The sequence below is a fragment of the Lepeophtheirus salmonis genome, chromosome 1, assembly GCF_016086655.4.
Source record: "Lepeophtheirus salmonis chromosome 1, UVic_Lsal_1.4, whole genome shotgun sequence".
Classification (NCBI taxonomy): Eukaryota; Metazoa; Arthropoda; class Copepoda; order Siphonostomatoida; family Caligidae; genus Lepeophtheirus; species Lepeophtheirus salmonis.
Window position 1 is genome coordinate 16,475,995 of NC_052131.2, and position 22,957 is coordinate 16,498,951.

A 22,957-nucleotide genomic window follows, 5' to 3' on the forward strand; every position below is an offset into this window, starting at 1 on the left:
GTCCCTCAATCACAATCTATAAAATGAATGTAAAAAGTTTACTTCAGTCGTGACTGAAAGTTATGTCTTGTGTAGTTTTGCCCTGTGAAGTTTCGCCCTCATACATAAATTATAGCATAAATGTACCTTCCACATATAATTTAAGGTCTTCCTTTACTTCAACTTGAAGTCCTATGTAATTAATTATGAAATTATGATATTTGAGTAATTAATATTAAATAATTGTTCTTTCTTATTATAATGAATTCGAACCGTTTGATACGTTATATTTTAGAATATATTAAAATTGAATGAAATGCACTCATTTTACACTACTGAATGGCACAATGTATTACAAATTACTTCAATTGGGCGAAATTTCTGCATGGTGAAACTTCCCATGGCGTAACATCCTAGAACCTATTTCAATAATGATGTATTCAATTGATTTAAGGGCAAAGCCAAATTCTTATTTATTTCAAAATATTCAGTGGTACCACGTTTTATGAGGCAAAATGACTTGAAAAAGAAGAAGAATGCTTTAGTTCTTTCTTTTCGACTATTAAGTAAGTCATAATTAACAACGTTTACAATCGATTAATTGCCTAATAAACGGGAGAGGAATGGACGGGGGGGGAGATAATGTCCAGGATAATTGCTTTCAAACATAAAGTTACATTTTAAAAGTCCCTGGGATATTATACTGATAATATTATGGTCGTTAGATACACAAATGGTTATTGAGGATCATAGATTCTTTCTGGAGCAGTTCTTTGTAGGCAGTAATAGTATAATCTTAGTAATATTAGAAGAGAGGGTAGGAGCACTCTTTAAATTCGAAAGGAGAAGAAAATGAGTAGGCAGAGGTTCGTTGGATAAGTGTATAATACATTATCGGTAAGAAGAAGGAGAAGCGAGCAATGGTATGGAGAGAGTCCCGAAGGGGGGGAAAAAAGCTTAGAAAACACAAACAAACATATATTGACAGTCTTATGAGTAAATTCTAATGTGAAAGGTCTCCGTCGTTAGAAGAAGTTGCGTTGTCAGTTATTTTAAATAAGTACATAGTATATGAAGAACTTCTTCTCTAGGAGCTTGGAGGCACAATGGAGGAGAAAATGCTGGAAAAGGAAAAAATATTCACTATTACTTTGAGAAATAGATGAAATTAAGAGTTGTATTTAGACTATGCCATTAACTAAGAAGTCATGACTTCCACGTTTGATAAGGACATACGGTATGACTTTATAAATATTACATTACAAATATAGTATAAGGGATAGTCACTTGAGGATACTTATTGAGGGACTTTGTCTAGTTTTGTGTCCGTCCTTATAGGTATGTAGGACTGTCATGTACAGTTAAGTCTGGGTCAGGTACAGTTCAGGCCTGCATATCCGTACTAAGACTTATAAATTTTGGTCATTGATGACGTCACTCGACTTTATGTATTCTTCTTTTTAAACAGTTCCAGTACTGACAGTCCGAAGGGTCAACAGTCTTAAGGACCGCTTTTGAAAGCTGAAATACTTTTTAAAAAAATTCGGGCATAACTTTTTATCAATTTTTACATACTATTACATATTGAGTCTGCTTTTATAATTCATTCAATGATAGGAGGAGAATACGCACCTTTGTTGTTTGGTTATAAAAAAAATATATTGAATACGTTAGGGGATTTGGACTTTTGATTAGACATGCTCAATAAATATAACCTCACACAATTTATTAGATATTAGATTGAGTCAAAAATAATTTGTGTGTACTATAAGCACTCGGATTTTTATCAATTAAAAAAATGGCTAGAATAACTATTCAATCATATTATATAGTCACCGTGTGATACTATTACGTCGTGGCAGTAGTCTTGTAACTTTTTAAGTTAATCCAAGAACTCATCCTCATCATCTTCTTCATCCTCCACTGCACGCTCGACACAACCTTATGAGGTCTTCCAAAATCGTCCCCTCAGAGCAGATATTTGATATTCCTTAGTAAGATACGGTCATTCAGGTTTAGTTATGGGCTGTAGGGGTGTTGTATTCATTCTGTCTTTTTCGCCCTTCTCCGATAGTTTGTAAGGTACCCAGATACTCAAAATCTGTCTGTACCCTAGATCGTCGGTCAGAATCCGATGAACGGTTATTTGGGGAAGACATACATCTGTTGCAACTTTTTGAGTGCTCAGCCGAAGGGTTGGAGTCGATCAGGTTATGAACACGGGTGATGTTGTCTATGCTTGGGGTTGCCCAAGGAATCTTGAAAACTACTACAAAAACAAATATTTTCATCGTGCAGTGGTGAAATGACTAACTTAAATATTTGACACACATGTACCTTGACACTTAATAATCATATTAAACAAAAAACCTTTCTTAAACTACGGGCTGTAATAATTAAAATTACATAATTTTTCATGCAGAGTTTATGGGGGAAAAGTTATAGCACTCTCAAATTATTTATGACTCTACCTAATCTGTTTGGCATTCAATTTGATGGATACAAACCCTGATTATAGATTTATCAGGTAGAATGGGAACTCTCTAGAGTGCAAACCCCAGGCCTGAAATCAAATTTAGCTATGTATTTCAATTTGTTCTAAAGTAATGGCCGACCATACTTTTTTTTTCTTTTTGTGTTACCTTCACTTTGACTTCTCAAAATTTAAAAGCTTCTTACTGTGATCATATATAAACTTCATACACATTTTCATCAATATCCATTTGTAACTTTTGCCGTAATCCTGGTGACTAACAAACAAACAGGGGTAATAATATGAACTTTGTTCAATTTTGTTGGCGGAGGTAATAAAGGACCTTTTGTGAAATTAAAATGACTAAATAGGTATGAAGCGCCTTCTAATATTTTAAGGAGTATGGGAGAACTGAATGAGTTCGAATACTTGAAGAATATTTACATAATAAAATCTATATTTTTTAACCATACCTAAATCCATTAATACTCAATAAGACCCCTGTCGATTGGAGGTTTAGAGATTGATTGTCATTTTAATATTGGGAGCTCTTGATATAGCATTTCCTCTTTTAAATAATATAAGATTTTGATTCTTTATATTCCCATTTATATCATTATTAATAAGAGGTTTAGTAGAAAGGGGAGCAGGAACTTGTTTAGGTTGACCCTCACCTTTCTTCGGTGTGGTTTCTATTCTGAGGCTTCAGTAGATTTTTCAATTTTTTATCTCCATCTAGTGGGAGTGTCATCTTTGTATGTGAAACTAAATTTTTCAACTAATTACTTTACCATTTTTGACCGCATTTCGAACTATGCTACCACAGAAAAAACCACCATTTATGCTTTTTCGGGATAATTAGGTTCAGAAAGGGTTTAAGAAGTGCATATTTGGTTCAAAAATTTGATTTTAGTATGGAACTAATGTTTCAATCATTAAATATACCATTTTTAGTAGATTTTGAACTATTTTACCTCGGAAAATATCGCATCTTAAGCTTTTTTAAACCAAAATTAGGTAGTAAAAGGCCTAAAAACTTCATATCCTGTTCAAAAATGTAATATGTATATATGTTTTAGTTGGAAATTAGTGTTTAAATCATGTAAATTACCTTTTTAACCGCTTTTTGAATCATAGTACCACATTTTAAGCTTTTTTCGCAGAATTAAGTTGAAAAATGATTTTATTTGAACTATTTCTAATTCACGACGTTGTTAAGTTGTGTTAGTTGAGGGATTACCAATACTCGCCTGAGCTATTACAATACTTTTATAAATTGAAATTTCAATACTACTTTTTTTTTAAACTACAGGAGGGGAGACTTTTTGTTATTTCATTAAACGATAATCTGTTAATTTTCTTTAAATGTAAAGGTCTGTCAAAATGACCCCCTGATTACCAAGAATCAGTCTAAGTCAGAGGTTTCCAACAAGGGAGGAATTATGAATATTCAGGGGGACACCCCACCCCTACCATGTGGATTTTTTAGTCCATTAAAAGCAAAGTCAAATCCTTTACTATAACTATAGGCTGAAAAATCAAATCTTCAAAAACCAGTAGATCTCCAAGTAAGTAAGAAGAACTGAATGAAAACTCTGTTTTATTATTAAAGCTCTCTACTAATTACTAATCTATTAATATGTCAATCTTCTACTCAGGAAGTTTGAATATATTAAATCTCTAAGTAGCTTAAGTTATTAGCAGAATACCCACTTCTGATACCAACACTTATTTTGATTTTTGGGTGACCCGGAGTTAAATATTTTAATTCCTCCTAAGATTTAAGCTTATTTCGTAACAATTAAAATATCGATCCAGCTAGGTCTATCAAAATCACATAAACTTAGCCAAAATTATATTTGGTCAAAGATCGCTCAATATTAATATATCAATGCAATAACCTTGTTTTGATAAAGTCTCGAACAATTGGAGTATATACATATTAAGCATGTCAAAATAAGTCGTATTTTTAGAATAAATGAGTACATACCTTAGAAGAAAGTATACATATTTGATTCCATGGTATGCAAATATAAATGCGTAAATGCTCATAAAAACATAATCACACCAGTGACCTTCTTCAAAGGCTTTTCCACCACTGCGACAAAAAAAATATCAATATAAGGATATAAATACATATGAAATGTGCATTCGGCTAGTCAATGAAGCATATTTTTGTAAAATTATAAAAGAGCCATCGTGTCCTTCGTCGTATATGACTGACCATTGCCTAAAGGATTGAAGGACTTGTATAAATATAAAAAATAGTAATGGTAGATTAGTAAATAAATATTGATAAACGACAAATAGATTTGGATTTCCCTAATGGGAGCATGAGCGTTGTCTACTTTTATTCGTTTATCCTAAAGAGAGTGTCCCCGTTTTGTGGCAAAATACTACAACTCCTTGAATAATAATATTATTTAATAAAAAATGACATAATTTTACGTTTGTTTCTCACATAGAGGGCACTCTTAAAATTCTTCTTAGTATGCCTCATTTCTTCAATAATAAACTACGGACTGCCACTCCAAATCAGTTACACCATAAAATGTTTATAAATACACTACATCACTGTATATATTTTTTACATTTCCAGGAGTGGCCACATAGGTGGCATGAAGGTGTTGTAGCCCTCCCCTCAAATAATATCGTATTTATCGTTTATTGTATATACAATTACGGCAAGAGCCTCTTCAGGAAGACAAGAAGTAAAGGAGACCACAAGATTGTCACTGAAGACTTCTTGACCATTGTAGTCTTTGAAATTTAAACCAAGGAATACTAGGAGGTGAGGAAAGAGGTTGTAAAGCCCTAGTTGGGTGCCAACTATCCCGAACCTCGGCAGCGAAACTCTGCACAAGGTCATAATGAGTCAATCTTAGTGCAAGGATAATCTCACCGATTTCTGGCCTCAAAACTTGTGGCTCTTCATAATCGAGCTGCTCGCCCCTGGACTATGGAATATGGGGATTCGTGGAGAGCCAGTCCTGAAATGTCACCCAACCCAATGTTGATTCCATGAAGGCCTCCGTTGAGAAGGAACGGGCGGATATGTACAATTACTGCGTCATCAAGGTGTGAAGACCTTCAGGCTCAGACTAGAGGCCATGGGGGCTATAGAAGGATGAAATTGCGGGAAATTATTGTTGGTTTATAAAGTCTAACTATAATAAATAAATACTCCCGATAATATGTATATACATGTTGTTCTTGTTGAAATTGATTTAAATCTTACTATAAAAAAACGATACTACTTGGTTACCCAAATTCTATGAATGAAATACTCAAAATATAAAGGAATAAAACTAACTCATAGTTTTTGTGTAAATGTTCCATGCAACTTGTTTGTTCTTTCCAGTGAAAGAGTTAATACTAAAAGAATGTAATAGCCTAATTAGACGTGCATACATTCATAGTAAAGAGACTAAGGTCACTTATTGTGTGAGGGTATAATTTTCATACATGATTAGCTCCTTGCATGCTTAGCACCAAGGGGGCTATTCTTCTACTGCCTTATTTTTGCATTAATGGGATACTTGTATTTACTTAAGAGCATAGCGTGATTGTAATGGACGTTGAGCATAGCTAAAATAAAAATAAAAGACAAGTTGAATTAGATCCCTTTGAGTGTTCAATTGGTTCCATGTAATGTCCTCATATCCCTATATTTATAACTTCAAATATGAGAAGATTTATGTACACTTGGGTCATTCCATGTCAAATCAACCAACCCTCTCGGATTTGTATGATTTTTGGCACACAAGCTTAAATTAACGAGTAGATTTAGTGTGCTCAATTTCAACGCATAATTCTGAGTCGATCATGAGGTATATTTACTCGTATCAGACCAAAATTTTCAAATGTCGCTTTAATGTCCTAATACCGGATTTTCTTGTAACTTTTTTATCCAAAAGAGCTAACCTTTTGAAATTTGATACTTAAACATTTTGAATTTTGAAACATTTGGGGGCTTTAAACCCCTAATAAGGGGCTAACGATGTCATTGTGCAATAATAACGAAGTTCAAAGTCTCGAAAAAGAATGAACAAAATATTTTAAAACTATGTCCAACTTTATAAAGAAGTGATGTACCATTGACCAAATTTCCGGGGAAAAGTAACACAACTTTGAGATCCCATCCTGGGAGCTATGATAAAAAAGCCAACACGGTTTTTAGCGCCATGATATCCTACATATGTATAAAACATGTTGGGAAAGTTTCATATTCATGAGAGTTGGGCATTTTTATTCTTGAGCAAGAACTTGCTAGTGTATCAATCAAAATTGAGCTTATGGGTAATTTAAATTTTCTGTTTTTGAATTAACTTTTTGAGTCCTCACACTACAAAATAGTCAATTACCAAATTTCAAGAGATTAGCTCTTTTTGATCAAAAAATATACGATAAAATCCGCTAATAAGACATTAAAGAAACATTTGAAAATTTTGGTCTGAGATGAGTATCTACATCTCATGAACGACTCAATCATACAAATCTGAGAGAGTGGGTGACATTTTTTATTTATTTTGGTCCATTTGACATGGAATGACCCCTTGGTTAATGAGTGTGATTGGCAGTTATGCATAATATATGTCGTACCGGTATGTAAAAATAAATGTGGTCATCCTAACAATTTGAAGAATGTTTGGAAGAAGAGCAGTTTAGACGTTGGGACGTTTTATTTAACCAGTTGTAAGCAGCTGCGAGGGGAAGGAAATAAACATATCCCACATCGTACCACTTTCCCCAAAAAGATGAAAAGCCTTTTTATGTCTAATATTTTGTTCAAGTTTATCAAAGGATTTCTTTTTTTATCCTTTACTTTATTTTTTGAATGATATTTTATTATAAAGTCCAAGCCTTTTTGAGGGTCTTTTTTTCTAGACTATGTCAATATTTCATTTAATGCCTTTTTTTAGAAATCTGATATTTTTATGCAATACTAAAAAAGTCCAAATTTTCTTTCAAGTCAATGCATAAATAATCCAAACTTTCATGCTGACATCCCCTTTTTTCAGACCCTTATAATTTATGAGGGATGTCACACATCCCTAAACCCAACCTGCCTCTCTGCTTTTTACATTCTTTGTTCGGGAAACATTTGTTAAGAAATTTATTGAACGGTTCAGTTCTAGATATATCGTTTTTCAATGGTAGTTAATTTACTCAAAGAAGCAAGCTCTATGTCATTTCTTGTCACTGACTACTTCTTGCAAAAAGATGTAGTCTAAGGTAGTATTTTGTTAAGGACTAAAGACTGTAGTCCCATCCAATTCCGTCTCGGTTGGGTTCCATCCTAATCCTAATAACTTATAAAGCTAGATCCTTGATGACGTCAATCAACTTTATTTGCTCTTTTTTACTCAGTTGTTGTACTTGTAGTCCTAAGGACCAATCCAAAGACTGGACTGGACATAATCAAATAAATAACGACTGACACAAATATAGTGTAAGTTATCACTCTACATTTTAAAAAGAGCATTATTTATTATAGTAATTACAAGGATATACTGAGTTATCGCTGGTACATGCATGTAATCACTTAATAGGGAATATAACTTAATTCCTTTTAGATTTGATGTATAATGAAAACTATAGTAAGAATTTGTTAGAAAAAAGGAAATCCCTTCAAGGAAAATATATGATAAAGACGGATAAATAAAAAAGTAAATTTTCTTTTAAATCAAGAATTTTCAATTATATATATATTGATATTTGAACATTGAATAATCCTTTTATATATCATAAGATTAAAGGTATACATCAAAAACCCAGTATTTATTTTTGTTTTTCTCGGTTAAAACCATTTGATTCTCTTTTTTTAACTAATGGCTTAAATTAAGAGGATTATTATTCAGAGCTTTCTCTTTCATTGTTTGTATTCCCTTTCGTCTGCTATTTTCCTTCAATAACATCTTATACGTTAAATAATGACTCATTTTATAAAACTATTTATTCGAATAACGTTTGTAAATCATATTGAGTTGATATTGTATCATATTTCATCAAAGCCTTAAAAGGTAAAAATATTTGTTTACAAATTAGAGTTGGGAGGTAGAGTAGGGAAATATAAGGTTTTCTATATTTTAGTTATTGATTCTAACCAATCAGATTGAGTTACTCCCTCTCAACTCTAAGCTAAAATCAAAGCTACAAAACAATGTGACGATTATATTTTTCCTGCAGTATTTTTATTTTAAATATAGAAGGTTCTCCTCTTCATAGCAGTTATTTATTTTCGCACCTTAAAATCATATAAAAGACAACTGCAGTTAAAAAGGGTTTTAATTCAATAATACCTTATTTCTCGCTCCCGCCTTCTCCTCGCGCTCTTAGAGATCCCATCTCTAAAGACAGGATCTGATGAAAGAAAAAGCTTGGTTACATGATTAGAAAAAGAAAAACGATTGATGCGTGTGCTTTTTCTTCTTTTTTGTTCAATATTTTATCAGCCTTGGCGGTGTTAACATATCCCTCTAAAAGAAGAATTCTAGCCTACATTTAGTGTAAATTGATTTAAAAATGAATAATAAAATAAATACATATGATTTAAATCCTACGTTGTATTAAAATAATTTATGTGTTTTTGTATGTGATGTATGTCCCACTTAGAAAAACAATGATAGAAACGCGTGTATTTTAAAACGGAGAAAAATATAGACATTAAACATGAAATAAAAATTGTTCAGAATGCTGAGTTGCGTACGTTAAGCCATGTTTAATTCTGATCAGACCAGATTCCAGGCCTATGGAGGGAGGGATTGATTTTTTGCAAATATCTTGATTTTTATCAAAAAACAAGATCCATTCCCTGCGTCTCAGAGTTTTATTAAGGTATGGGCTGTATATTCGAAAATGTACAGTAAAAAAAATCCAAAAAATGAATTATTGTACTAACAGAACATATATTATGTACGAATTAAAAAGGAAATTCAGAAGGGGACGAGTTAATTAATTTTAGTATGTATCGTCAGTATTCGTTATGGTTGATGAATGAACAATGTAAGTTAGCAATGGTAATAGCAATAAATAAATCACAGGGTCAAACATTTAAAAAAGTTGCTTTATTTTCCCCAAAATCAGTATTTTTACATGGTGTATTTTCAAGTGTGCCAAAAGGGAGTGCAGGTTTGATTATATTTACATCAAATGGAGAGAAACAACAAAAAATGTAGTATACAAGGAGGTTTTACAATAGAAATTTACAGAAGTTATATAATTATACTTTATAGTAATTCGTTTTAGTTTAGAATTATAATATAAATATGTTAAATATAAATAAACTCTTTTTTAGTTTTCATTCAGTTACACAATATGTCTCGTTCCCCCTTTCTCCTCGCACACTTACAGAAATCCCATCGGCCATGTATCATTGCATAAGAGTATTAGAAGTGATAATTTTTTTCTTCCATTGATAGGCTTCTAGCCTCTTTTCTAAGTCTCCTTTGAACAGATCATTGTCGATTTTAGGGGGTTTGATCGATTATTTAATCTCTATTTGAATGTAGATGTAGTTAGGAGAAAAATATAAACTAATTGAAGGTGAATAAGAGGGGATTCAGGCTGATTCATTTTTAATTACGTACCTATTTATATAAATGTGTACAAATATAACAACAAATATCAAAATAACATAGGCATTCATTAATTATTTAAAGGTTTCTTCCAAATTCCACACGATATAAATTACAATTAATTAGTGTTGTTAATCAAATAAACATTATTCGAATACTGGCCTTTCTAAATTTATACTAATTTCGCAAGATACTTGTATCCTTTTAAAAAAAAAAGGTCATTTTCAATTATCATTCGAGAAAACTGGAAAATTAAGGATATTTTTTTCTTTCATTTTTTCCCTTGAATAATTAAACATCTTTAAATTGATTAATATAAGACATAGTGTTGTGTCGGTCCTTATTTAGGAGTGAAGAGTAAAGTGGTGTCCCGTCCAGTCCCTAAATCCTATCAATCCTAGATAATTATGGAGTTCTGTCCTTAATCAACTCTATTTTTTCTTTTTTAATCAGTTCTTGACAGTCCTAAGGACGAAGTGCGTCTCTAGAGTTCGTCATTGGGGGGGGGTGCTAGCTCCAAAAAATAGTAACAACGTTACATAATTTCGTATATAAATAGGTGTATTTTTTTATAATTATCATCAGAGTGTGCCTGCGTTGCAGAGATGAATAGAAACAAAGAATGAAGGTAGAAGAAAAGAAAAGAAAGAGAGAGAGGGATATATAAAGTTACAGAAGAAGAAGAGAAGGGGGAAGAAACATAGACAGATATAGAAAGAGAGAAGGAAAATGGGATTTCACTAGTTGGCTTAAGAAAGATAAGATTTTGTACTAAAAAACATCTTGTTTAATTTTTTGATTGTTTAACTCAGTATTGTTTGAGCGGTCGTCAAAAATGGATATCATCAAAGAGAAAATAGTCCATATTTGACAGTTTTTCTTCGACCAAGGGGAAAACACAAGCCATCTGGCTTGAAAATGTGAATAGTGTTTATTATTTTGATACTGTAACAGCCATTTCAATTTTTTTTTTTTTTTTGGTAATTTTGATATCAATGATGCAAGGCCAATTGTCGAAAATGTGGATAAAATAATAGAAATCTTCGAGTCCGACCGTCATACAAGTACTGTTTTGATTGCCAAGGAGATAAACATTAATAAATAAATAAATTTAAAAGTAAAAAAAAAATACCAATTGAAAATGACAGATTTTTTTTTTAATAAACCTATTATAATTTTTGTTATATTAACATTATTATAACTAGATATAGTGTTACAAATGAGGGCAGCAAATGTCATAGAAATTGATGGATCTGTCAAGAACAGGTAAATAATTAAATTAATTTCTACGTTTGACCCATTTTTACTTTCATGGACGTATAGTGGCATCTTTTATGGCTGGGAAGATTCTCAAAGAATGATTTCAAGCAGTTCTTACAAATAGTCGTATTACACAAAAATAAAGAAAAATATGCTAGAAAAGATAAATTTGCGCATTGCCTAATCTCTTTTCTTTAATTAACCTTTTTATGTTTTGTGTTTACGAGTTACAATAATATAAAACATTATTATTTAGACGTGATCAAATTTTAATCTTAATTTCCATATCATGAGAGTTTAACAATTGTTTTTATTCTTCTTTAACTTTTAAAAAACCTCAAAATAGCAATTTTTTTATAAATCTGTCAGATCAGTCATGAGGGAGTTTCTGCTAACTTTAAACTCCCAAAATCGATATTCATGAAAAAAAAAGAGTGAAAAAAAAGTAGGCAGGTCTATCTATCATTTATCGTTATAGGTAACAAAAATATGAAAATTGAAGATACTTGCAATCTGAAGATGATCTTTTATTTTCGAAGCCTGATATCATTATTTTTATACTCTTGAAGAGAAACCCATAAGATTAAAATAACCACAAGTGCGTGAAAGACTCAAAGTAAGACTTAGGGTTTCTTGCAGAGTTATATGGGGAAGTCCTTGTTCTACTCAGAGTAAAATTGAGGATAGCCATTGGAGTAATTCTTGCTTAAATATGGAGTAGAATTTGTGTTGATTTATTTCATCTCATGGCTGCTTGCAGCCTCTCGAATGAAACGTAATGACAGTTGAGCTGGTTTCCTTCCAAACATTCTTTGACCACCCTCATTATCGGTTTCTTTCTTTCTACAGTCGATGTTTCATTTTATTTGAATCCATGCCTAACATTAATCATTATACAAAGGGTAGTAGCTAGGATTTTGAAGAGGTCCTTGATACACGTACACGCATCTCTTTGGGTGCCAGACAATTCATTATCCATGTTTGAAAAAATATATTATTATGTATTTTTTAGGGAGTAAATAACTATAGCCACATTATTAAGGGGTTCTGTGGCTCAAAAAAGATTGTGTACCTCTGCTGCAGTATAGATTAGCCTGCCTATAAGAATAATCCTTTCCAATCAATGTGTATCATAATAGAACATCAAAAAAAATTAACATATACAAGGTTTTGTGACAGTTTGTAGCTCTATGTGAGTAGCATCCGTTTATTTTATGTTAGGGGTAGTACTCAGCATTGCCAGGAGTAATTAGGGGTCGGTTAATAAACAAATTTTCTTTTAATAATATAGAAGATAACACCGTAAAAAATCATCAGTGGTATCCTCCATTTTTTCAGTTGCAAACCCACACATAATTACTAAATACAATAATAATTATGTCAATTCACATTATGGGTTCTCTCCACAAGATTGAAAGAATAATAATAAGAGTCTGAGAAAAAAAAATAATAGAATAGAAAGATAGAAACAAACAAAATTCATTTTAGGATACCAGCGTATTTAATTCAAATCTTAACGTACACTAAAAGTGCTAAAGAATTATGAATAATCTCAATAAGAGACCAATAACAACAAAAAAACAGTATTCCTTGTATACAGTATGTGCCTGCAATATTTCATTAATATAAATACATTATTATTTATTATATCAAAAAAAATTATATAATTTATACACATATATGTATATGCTACGGGCAACGTACAAAATTTCCGTTAAAGTGGGCAATGTACAAAATGCCTGTTAAAGCGGGCAATGCCCAAAATGTACGGGCAATCTTTAAAATTTCCAATAGGGTGGTGATTTTACGTTCTTTTACAATGTCAGGTAAAATGATTGTGGGTAATTTGATTATGAAACAGTTCAAAATAAGCAATTTGATAATTAAAGGTTTGATTATTATATAATTTCATTGCAAGCAATTTGATTATGATACAATTTCATTGAAAGCAATGAGTAATCTAGTGTATTTTCAATGAAATTAATATTGTATTCAGACAATCAAATTATTGTATGATAAGAAATTGTTATGAGAGAATTCATCTTCTTTTGCAAATTATAATTCGGCCAATAGGTTGAGAAGGTGTAGAACTCTTCCCTACGGGGGATCAAAATATATCCTACTACTATCCTGAGTATCAAGGACCCTTTCTGATATATTATAATACACCCTGGCCCATGGGTTACAGAAGAGGGATCTAAACCTATAGCCACCCCTATCCTGTGTATCATTGACACTTTCTAATATCCTATCATACACCCGACCCACAGGTTTATGCAGGTAAACCTCTGGTCCAAAAGGTGGATCATTACTCACCGCCATCCCTTCCCTGTATTGTGGTCTACGCGTTTTGATGATATTGCAACAATTTTGCTAAAAAATACAACTTAAAGTGAGAATGAGTAGTGGGGCATGATTTGCAGGTTGGACATCCCTACACTAGATTATCAGAATGTAAAATGACAACTCTATTGGAAATTTTATAGAATGCCCGGGGATTTTGCAAATTGCCCTGACTAACAGGTATTTTGCAAAATTTCCAATTTTCCACATTGCCCGTAACATATATATTTATAAATATCTACAGTCCACCCTGTGTTCACGTTCGATTATATATGGACACACATATACACTTCGTTAGTACAACCACATTGTTATTTCTTCAATCAAAGTATGTTTGTAATATACATCATGGAGCACTATATACAGTGCACCGCGTGACTCTTTTTCGTATAATCATACATTCCGACAGACAGACAAACTTTGCTTCATTAATATAGATTAAACTATATTATCATGAAAGGGGTTGTATAATTTTGCTGGAAGACGGCACAACTCACTACTGCTTTGTTTGCAAACTAATATAATTAAACAATGCTCATACCCCATTTAAAGCATGATCCATAAAGATGTTCTAAGTTATTGATTTATTCAGATGGAAAATTGAGTTTGGTCCAGAACTCACTCAATCCTGACTACCGACTTAATTATACACATATTACAACAAATTAACTTTTAAATGATTTTATCTTTGATCTTAATTTCAAACACATTTGAAAAGTCATCCCTTTGTCAAATATATAATGAGCAATCTCATATTATTCAAACTCAAATTATTACTCAAAAGATCTCCAAACGGTAACACATAGCGTTTTTTTTATTTTACAAATTATAATTTTTAACAAATGCTTTGTGTTATATATATATATATTTAAATATTTTCAATATATAGACTTGTCAAATTTTTCATGAAAGCCATTTCTAACCGACTGAGTGAAACCCCAAAAAGTTAACATGTAACAACAAATTAAGTAAATAAAAATACAATAAAAAAAAGTTATAAACAGCAGAATAATCCGCTATGAGCCATTTTAATTTCCTTCATGGCAACTTGTAAATTTAATATATTATAAATCTATAAATACTTTTAATGACACGTAGCACCCGTTTCACGAAAAAGTGATAGCAATACAATATTTCGAAAGCTCTGTAAAATTTTATTACCATTAGAATTTTGCTGCTAAATTAGTCCAATATGTTCTATCGATAAAAGTCCTTCCAAGACATTCCAATGATTGTGAAGAGCTCAAATGTGTAAGGAAAGTGATAAACAGAGGCAATTGTTTATAAATGATTTAAATTAAAGAACACAAAGTTAAATGATGGAAATTTAATTCCACTGCATATTTGATGATTGTTGTGATTTACAAAAACATTTAGAAGATTTCTATAAACTGTAAGCAGGAAACGTTTTGATATAAATTATAATAGATTATATTTATGTAAAATCTATGTAATGTATAATTACGAACAAGCAAACAATTTAATTCCTCAATAAAAATAACATTGAATCCTGACATTCCGTGAAGCTCTGTTTGCCACTTTCCTCACAGTTTGGAGTTGCTCTCAATTATTGAACTGTCATGCAAGGACATTTATGTTGCTTTTATTCATTTCCCTAAGGCTTAAACAATCTAAAAATATAGTAGGCGAGAGAAAAATAATTATATAGCAAACACACATCCTGGACATTATGCACCTACACGCGTTATGGACATATTCCGACTACTCGAGAGAAGTATGATTCATCTGAAGTAGCATACATGTTGAGAGGAAGATGTGATAATTCCCCATAATTTCAAGTGGAATAGAATGAATCAATATTTATATTATTTGAATTTGTGATTCCAATTTATTATCTTAGTATAAACATATAGTGAAAGGATTTCTATTAGTATAGGTTCGAATCCACTCTTCACTTTTTACCAGAACAATACCAAAAACGCAAAAAAAAAAAAAAGAAGAAGAATGAAGGCGAAACTCTCAGAAGATTTGAGAATAGCGCCTGCACTTATCAGTAGTGTTGTGTCAGTCCTTTTTATTCGGTCCAGTGCAGTCTTAGAAGCAGACCCATCAGTCCTTGAGACCGGTCCTTCAAACTGTCAGTACTAGATCTGAATAAACAAGAAGAATTAAAATTGACTTACCCCTTTTTTACTGATATGCAGAACTGAACTGGATAGGACTGAAGTCTTCATTACTTTAGAAAGACTGACACAATATAAAGTGTAAGTATTCAAGGAGATTATTTTATTTTCATTAATATGTTTCTCGCCTCTTTTCTTAGAGTAATAGTAATAAGCAAATAAGTATACAACTTACCAATAAACAATAATATACGCAAAGTAGCGCAACTATCCTCGGGCATATAACATTCAAGCCCGTTGGTAAACTAAAGTACTTTACTAGCATATTAGAGATAATGATGCTTTGAATAATCAGTAGAGGGTACTTTAAATTTCATACTTTTTCACAGACCGACAACAGGGACAGGACCAGAACGGGAGGGAAGACTGATTTTAAGTTCCATATGAGCAACCGATAAAACACTTTTCGTTGTAAAGGGTGATTCAAAACAAGCGGTTTTTTCCAGGAGGGATTTTTTGACAAACGCGCGTGAGTTCTATCAAATTTATACGTCATTTTTACTCAAAACTGTTTTACAATTCTTCATGGAAAGATATACGCCACGACAACGTGTGCAAACTGTTCAATTGTACTATGAAAATCAGCGTTGTGTGAAAGAAGTTTTTTGAAAATTAATCCCAACTTATGGTCCACACAATTCCCAGAATAATCGAAAAATTTGAAGGGGCAGCAACCTGCTGGGATGTCCCGTCGTCTGGTAGCCCACGTACAGCTCGCAGTGTAGAAAATATTGCGGCCGTAGCCAAGAGTGTAGCCGAAGCCGTTACCGTCAACGGCAAACGTTATCACGCCATGGTAACATACTTTTTGATACCTCAAATTGAAGCACATGGTCTCCATGATATTTGGTTCCAACAAGACGGTGTCACTTGCCACACACCGCCCGTAACAATGGACTTATTGGGACATGATTTTGGTGAGCAATTAATTTTTTGCCCCGGTGAATTGGCCACCAAGATCGTGTGTGACCTTTGGACCTTTTTCTTTGGGGCTACGTAAAAGCAAAAGTCTTTGTGGATAAACCAGCGACAATTGAAGCATTGGAAGCAAATATTGAGCTAGTTATTCGTGAGATTTTGGTCACAATGCTGGAACGCGTCATCGAAAATTGGCGCGAAAGATTGGACCATTTAAAGGCCAGTTGCGAACAACATATGAAAGGGATTCTTTTCTAGAAATAATTGTCAAGGATTGTTTTTTCGGTTTATAATAAAGTTTTGACCATAATATAATATTTTATGTGTTTTATTTCTACAATCCAAAAACCGCTCGTTTTGAATCACCCTTTATATATAGCAAATTCATATGTATTAAATTCTGTATTGTCTACAGTGGTTATAGAGAATATATAGGGGTTGTTTAACATTCGGCACGACTTGTCCACTGTTTTTAATATTGACGGCATAGTGTATGAGTGGTTGCGTGTTATGTCAAAATCTTTCTTTCTTGCCCTGTAGCAGGTACGATACATTAAATTGAAAATTCTACCAATAGTGACGTTATAGGCTATGAGTGGTTGTGTGTTTTGTCCAGCAGTCGGTACGATACATCAGATTGAAAATTCTAGCAAGCCCGAATACATACATGACGGTCAAACATTGTATTTCTATTAACCTTGGTCCGTGCTAGTATCGCAGAAAAACTCAACATAATTTTAAATGATAATGATGACTGAAAACATTATGAAATCTACATAATCAAAGCTATACGCAAAGTTCATATCACAAGAAAATTATGCAAATTTAACTTCCTCTTATTTTTTATAATTTGAGATCATGTCAGGTTTTGATTGGATAGAGAGCGCTCTACGGGCTAATCTTGTACATCAGTCACTGGAGTCCAACCTTTTGCCGTTTTCATAGAAGAACTTCTGTATGGTGTTTGTCATATGAGTAGGAGCGCAGTCATACAGGAGGACAACTACACGACCGAGGAAAGTGTTCTCGACCCTGAAGATGAGTTTGTTTGCCGGCTGGCCAATATTATGAGCCGCAGTAAGGTGGTTATCCCCAGGAAAGCAGATAAGGGGAAGAGCGACCCCATTTGATGCCTCATGGTGCTTCATCCTTGAGATGACGTCGCTTACTGAAACTGATTAAACAATCATTTAACGTTCGAGAGCTTCTTCTTTGTTCTAATTGCTGAGAAGCAACTGCTTCACGTGGTGTACTGTGTCACTGGACACCTTGGGAGGGTCAAAATATCTGTGGGAGTTAGTACCGCCTAGAATGTGATTCGAATGTATCGTTCTGCGCTCATTTTTACACATTGAGAGTGACGTGCAATCCAGAAAAAAAAATACACTCAGGCGTTTCTGACTCAATTTCTAGCTTTAAAATTGCTTAACGCAACAACTTCAAGTTAGAGGAGTGAACAGGAGTGTCCATATTTCCATACAACACCCAATAATTCCATTGTTATTCTCGGTTATCACCTATCTACATATGTGAAACATTTCGTATAAATTATACAAATTAGCTACACATTAGTATTCTTTTTATCCGATAACAAGGTAGTAAGTGAAGAAGTTAATGGACTGAATTAATAAAATTGTATAATATCCTTTTTACCTTTCTTATGAATATGAATAGAGAAATTAGGTACCTACTCCAACAAGAAAGTCCCAATTCCTAATTCGGAAAATTAAGAAAACTCACTTGAAAGACAAATTAATATATTTTTATTCTTCTCGCCCCCTATTCTAAGCAAATGATTTGCTTAGAATAGGAGCTACTCTTGGGAGTGGTTCGACTTTCTCTCTAAAGAAGCATGGTTTCATTATTATTATTTCTTCCAAAGTAAATTAGTGTGTATATATATATATTTATTTTTGTCCTTACTCATTAACTGTCATTGCTTTGATAAGAAATAATCAATTCCTCCCTCAAAAGTGGTTTTCCTTCACTTTTTTATTCATTTACGACATAAGAATATTGTTTCTTTTCTCTCTCAATATGTACATACAAGGTAAAGAGATATTTTGGTTTATAAATCCAATATCAATTTACGAATTAGCTTGAACTTTAATAAAAATGATTACATTCTAATATAAATTAGTTTAAAAAAACCTTTTTTCAAAATCACCACCACCCTTTGCTCAGATTACATGGGGGAATTAAGATACACTTGTGGAGAGGAAGCACGGATCTGCCAAATTGTTCACCTTTGATGCCATCCACATCGCCCAAAATGACCGTGTTTTAGGAAAGAACATTGACGCAATCCCTTAGGAGCACTGTATTATCACCAGGTGCAATATGCCGCCCAGTCTGGGCCGGTATTATGTCAGACGGGAAGAATATGCCCCTTGTTTTCATGAAGGAATGTGTAAAGTTTAACTAACACGTTCACAAGGCTTTGTTGGTCGACAAGATCCTTCCCCGGCATCAGGACACATATGTTGGGGACCCTTACATTTTCATCAATGACAGGGCACCTCTAACACTTGAGAAAGTGTCTTGAACTGGTTAAAAGCACATTTTAAGGGTTTTAGGGGGAAAATATAAGTTTTCCTGGCAGCTTTGACCAGAATCCCATGAACTTTTCTATGTGGTTAATCCTTCAGAATCTCTCAGCCATATAATCCGGGCTAAGAGTGGCTATTTCGAACAAAAATTGTGGGTTTTTTTTCAATTAACTTATATTACAATTTGATCACTATCACAAAATTTTATGTTAATTAATAAATTTTTAAACTAAAACATTCTGTAGCTATAGCATAATATAAAAATGCATGGTTAAAAGAAATGAGATTTCTTCACATTTATTTTCATGCAAAGACAAGTAGGGGAAAATAAGTAGGAATTAGCCTTAGGTAATATACATTATATTCATAATGGCTTATATTGCAAAAAAAAATGATAATGATAAAAATGCCATGACAATTATACTACATATTATATTGCGTAAGCCTTTTGAATATTTTGACCTTGTCTAATTTATATGTCAAAGAATATCATCTTACTTATTATATACATATGAGGATACAACTTCATTAAAGACACTTGGATCTTTAACATACCAACCTATTATAACAGATAAAATTGTATAGCGTAATGGATAGGTATGAAAATCCATCGGGAGTATTTTAGGGGTGTTTAAAAAAAACAAGATGGTTTTGCAGAATGTTTTGAAAGAGAGGCGCTTAGCTGTCATGACATTTCATTAGATCAGCTACAAGCAGCTGTGACGTGGAGGAGAAGGGAATACAGAAGGACTTAGGCAAGAATTGGTCCGATGTAGATCCTCAATTCTACTTGGAGTCCAACAAGGACTTGCAATAGGGCATGAGCGTTGTTTACTTATATTAGTTTGTAAATCAGGCGTCAGAGAGTGACACCGTATTGTAACAAAATAATACAACTCCCTGAATGATAATTATCATTATCACATAGAGGAAACAGACAATCATCACTGTTCCTCTCCATCTATCATAAGCACAGAAAAGGTTTAATCCATTGTTGTATGTAATTCTATTGAGAACAGTACCATTTTACCCCCTGACCTTTTACCGCAATGATTTCACTCTCCGAGCCATCTATCCCCCGAACCCTTTACCCCGATCTTTTTTTATAATTATTATTGAGAAGTAGAGCTAATACACGATAGAAGGCCCAATCATAAATCAATATCATGGGTGTTAGGCGGGGTTGTTGGTCAATACTACTTTTAAATTCAAATCAGAAATTAATCACTAATTAGGTGACGACGCAGAAATTATCAAGAAATATTTTCATTTAAAGTCAAAGGGACCCTTCTGCTAGATAGGCTTAGATAATATAAATGAAAGGACTTGAATCCTTTAGCCTTGAGGGATAAATCTAAAAAAAAAACCGGGTGAGCTAAAAAATACTCTCGATTACTATTAATTGATGACTCTGAACAAATCTGTGTGTATGTCATTATAAGACTCTCAGTAGGGACGGTGCATATAATACCTACCATACGTACAATACATGAGTTTTGAAATCTTTTTTTTTTTTTTTTTTTTGAGCAGCTCCACATTTTTATAGCAAAAAAAACTTTATTGATGCAATTGAAAAACATATTTACCTCACTGACCAACTGAAGAGTGTCGTCCCTTTTTCTAAGTTGCGATAATTTTTTGAGTCAATAAAAAAATGAAAAATTGGAGATAAAATATCGATCCCCCCCCACCACCAAAAAAAAAAAAAAATGATAAGCATTCTTAAATTTTCAAAATCCTTAAATGTTGACATCAAGGATTATAAAGCAGATTAAAAAAGTTTTGGAGCGATTTGGGATTTTAAAGCCCCAAAAATTATGTTATATATTCATGCAAATTTAAGTAGAGGGTGTGACAGCATAATACCCTTTTTTATAAGGCGTGGCAATTTGGCAGTAGAAGTAATAGCAAGCTAACCCTGGTTTCATTATAGAGGTGAGATTTTAAAGCTTTTTTTGAAAATATAGTCAGTCGTGTTCATGCGTTGGAGTGATGAGGACCGTGTATTTGCAGACAAAATAAATATTGTCCAAAATTAGATTGACATAATATTTTACTTATTGCAATTAAGCTCCTGAGAATATTTTTAATCGATTTATGAAGTGAGATAATTACTTCCATTTCCCATTCAGAAAAAAACGATTTTTTAATTCATTCTCATAATTTGAAATTTGGGAAATTTTTGGAACACAATTAACTCCCCAGATAACAATGCTAGAGAATTAAAATTGGTTTTATCAAATTCAAAATTTACAAAAATAGTCTGTCCAAATCACATTAATTAGAATCGGATTTATTCAGGAATAACCAATATTTTTTAAAACTTTGCAAAATCGCCTAAAAATAATAATCTAATCAACTATTCATTCACAATTATAAGATAGGGTATGATGCCAATTAAATAATTGGCACCTTTTTTTATAGAATAAATATCTCTTTAAAATATATTTGTAAAAAGATATTTAAAGAGAAACAAAAAATTAAAAACTCTCCGGTTATTAAAATACCAAAGTTCAGTATATTCAACAATTTTATACTATTTTTAAAACTATTTCAGACAAAACTTTAAATATATACTATCATTATTAAACGAACAATAAAACATTTCTAATGGATAAAACTTGTTTAATTGTCTTTTGAAAAAAGGAAGTTATGTTGTCGCGCCCTGTAGGTATATCACTATGTCAGTCCTTTCCGCTATATATTTATACAAGTCGTTTCTGCATCAACAATAATTCAAAATAAGTATTGCTAAAAGGAGGTATATACACATTGACGCATCAAAATGGCTTATAAGGGATCTAGATTTATATAAACACATATTACATATCCACATACAATGTTACGAATAAAATAATAATTTATCTTGATCTACATAATTCAAATCTCTCTTCAAATTTCAGATTATTGTCAAAGATCAAAAGATCTCAGGATAAGAAAATGAAGACAAAAAACAATGGGAAAGTGTCGGATGGATCTCGAAAAAACACCGCTAGCAATTATAGCTTTGACAATCCCTATGTCTCAGAATTTATACTGGATCCACAAGATCTGCGCATCGCAACCATCGCAGCTCTAAGTCAAGAAATAAATGAACGTAAGTCACCCAAGTGTTGATTTATTTAAAGCATTCATTAGTTATATCCAGGGGTGGCCAGAAGTATTCAGACAACATGTTCAAGTCAGTTTAAATACTAGATTGCATTTTAAGAGCAAATTGATTACTTATGAAAGTTTAATTGATTGAACAATTAATTGATGTATCATTCGATATGATCAATAGTAGTGTCCAAATTATGTGTTGTTAAGATGTATTTGCATTTTTAGCTTTTATTTACTTTTTTGTTTGTTTTGTTTTTTTGGATTTTTAAGTAGAAAATGTATACTAGTGCAATCGTTCCATAGTAACAGCCTTATTATAAGTTTTCCCCTCCAAAACAAGAGATCTCTATGTATATCTTATGCTCCCCACCCCTGTTCATCCTATCCATCTTGCCGCCAAAGCCATTGAGGTTTTTATAATCAATTTTTCCTCTAGAAATATTAAATGTATCCATTTTTCTTTTTATTACGGATAAATAACTCTACTGGAAAACACTTAGCTTTTATACTGTGTTGTATTAAATATTAAGTATTACAATGTACAGTATATGACTATGGCAAAGATTGTGGACCCCTCAGTCCTCATTAAAGAGCTCGGTGCCACCAAGATAC

The 22,957-nt window shown here is 32.5% G+C and overlaps 1 protein-coding gene across 2 annotated transcripts in view; it reads left to right on the forward strand.

The window, feature by feature from the left end:
* Positions 1-962: 962 nt before the first annotated feature.
* Positions 963-22,957, forward strand: part of LOC121118906 (endoplasmic reticulum aminopeptidase 1) — a 67,960-nt gene continuing 45,965 nt past the window's right edge. For both annotated transcript variants that reach the window (XR_011780078.1, XM_071888467.1), the window contains exons 1-2: positions 963-1,216; positions 22,147-22,340. Coding sequence is in view for 1 of the 2 variants with exons in the window: in XM_071888467.1 (XP_071744568.1) it covers positions 1,188-1,216; positions 22,147-22,340 (223 nt within the window). In the remaining variant the exon portion in view is untranslated. The remainder of the gene's footprint in view (positions 1,217-22,146; positions 22,341-22,957) is intronic.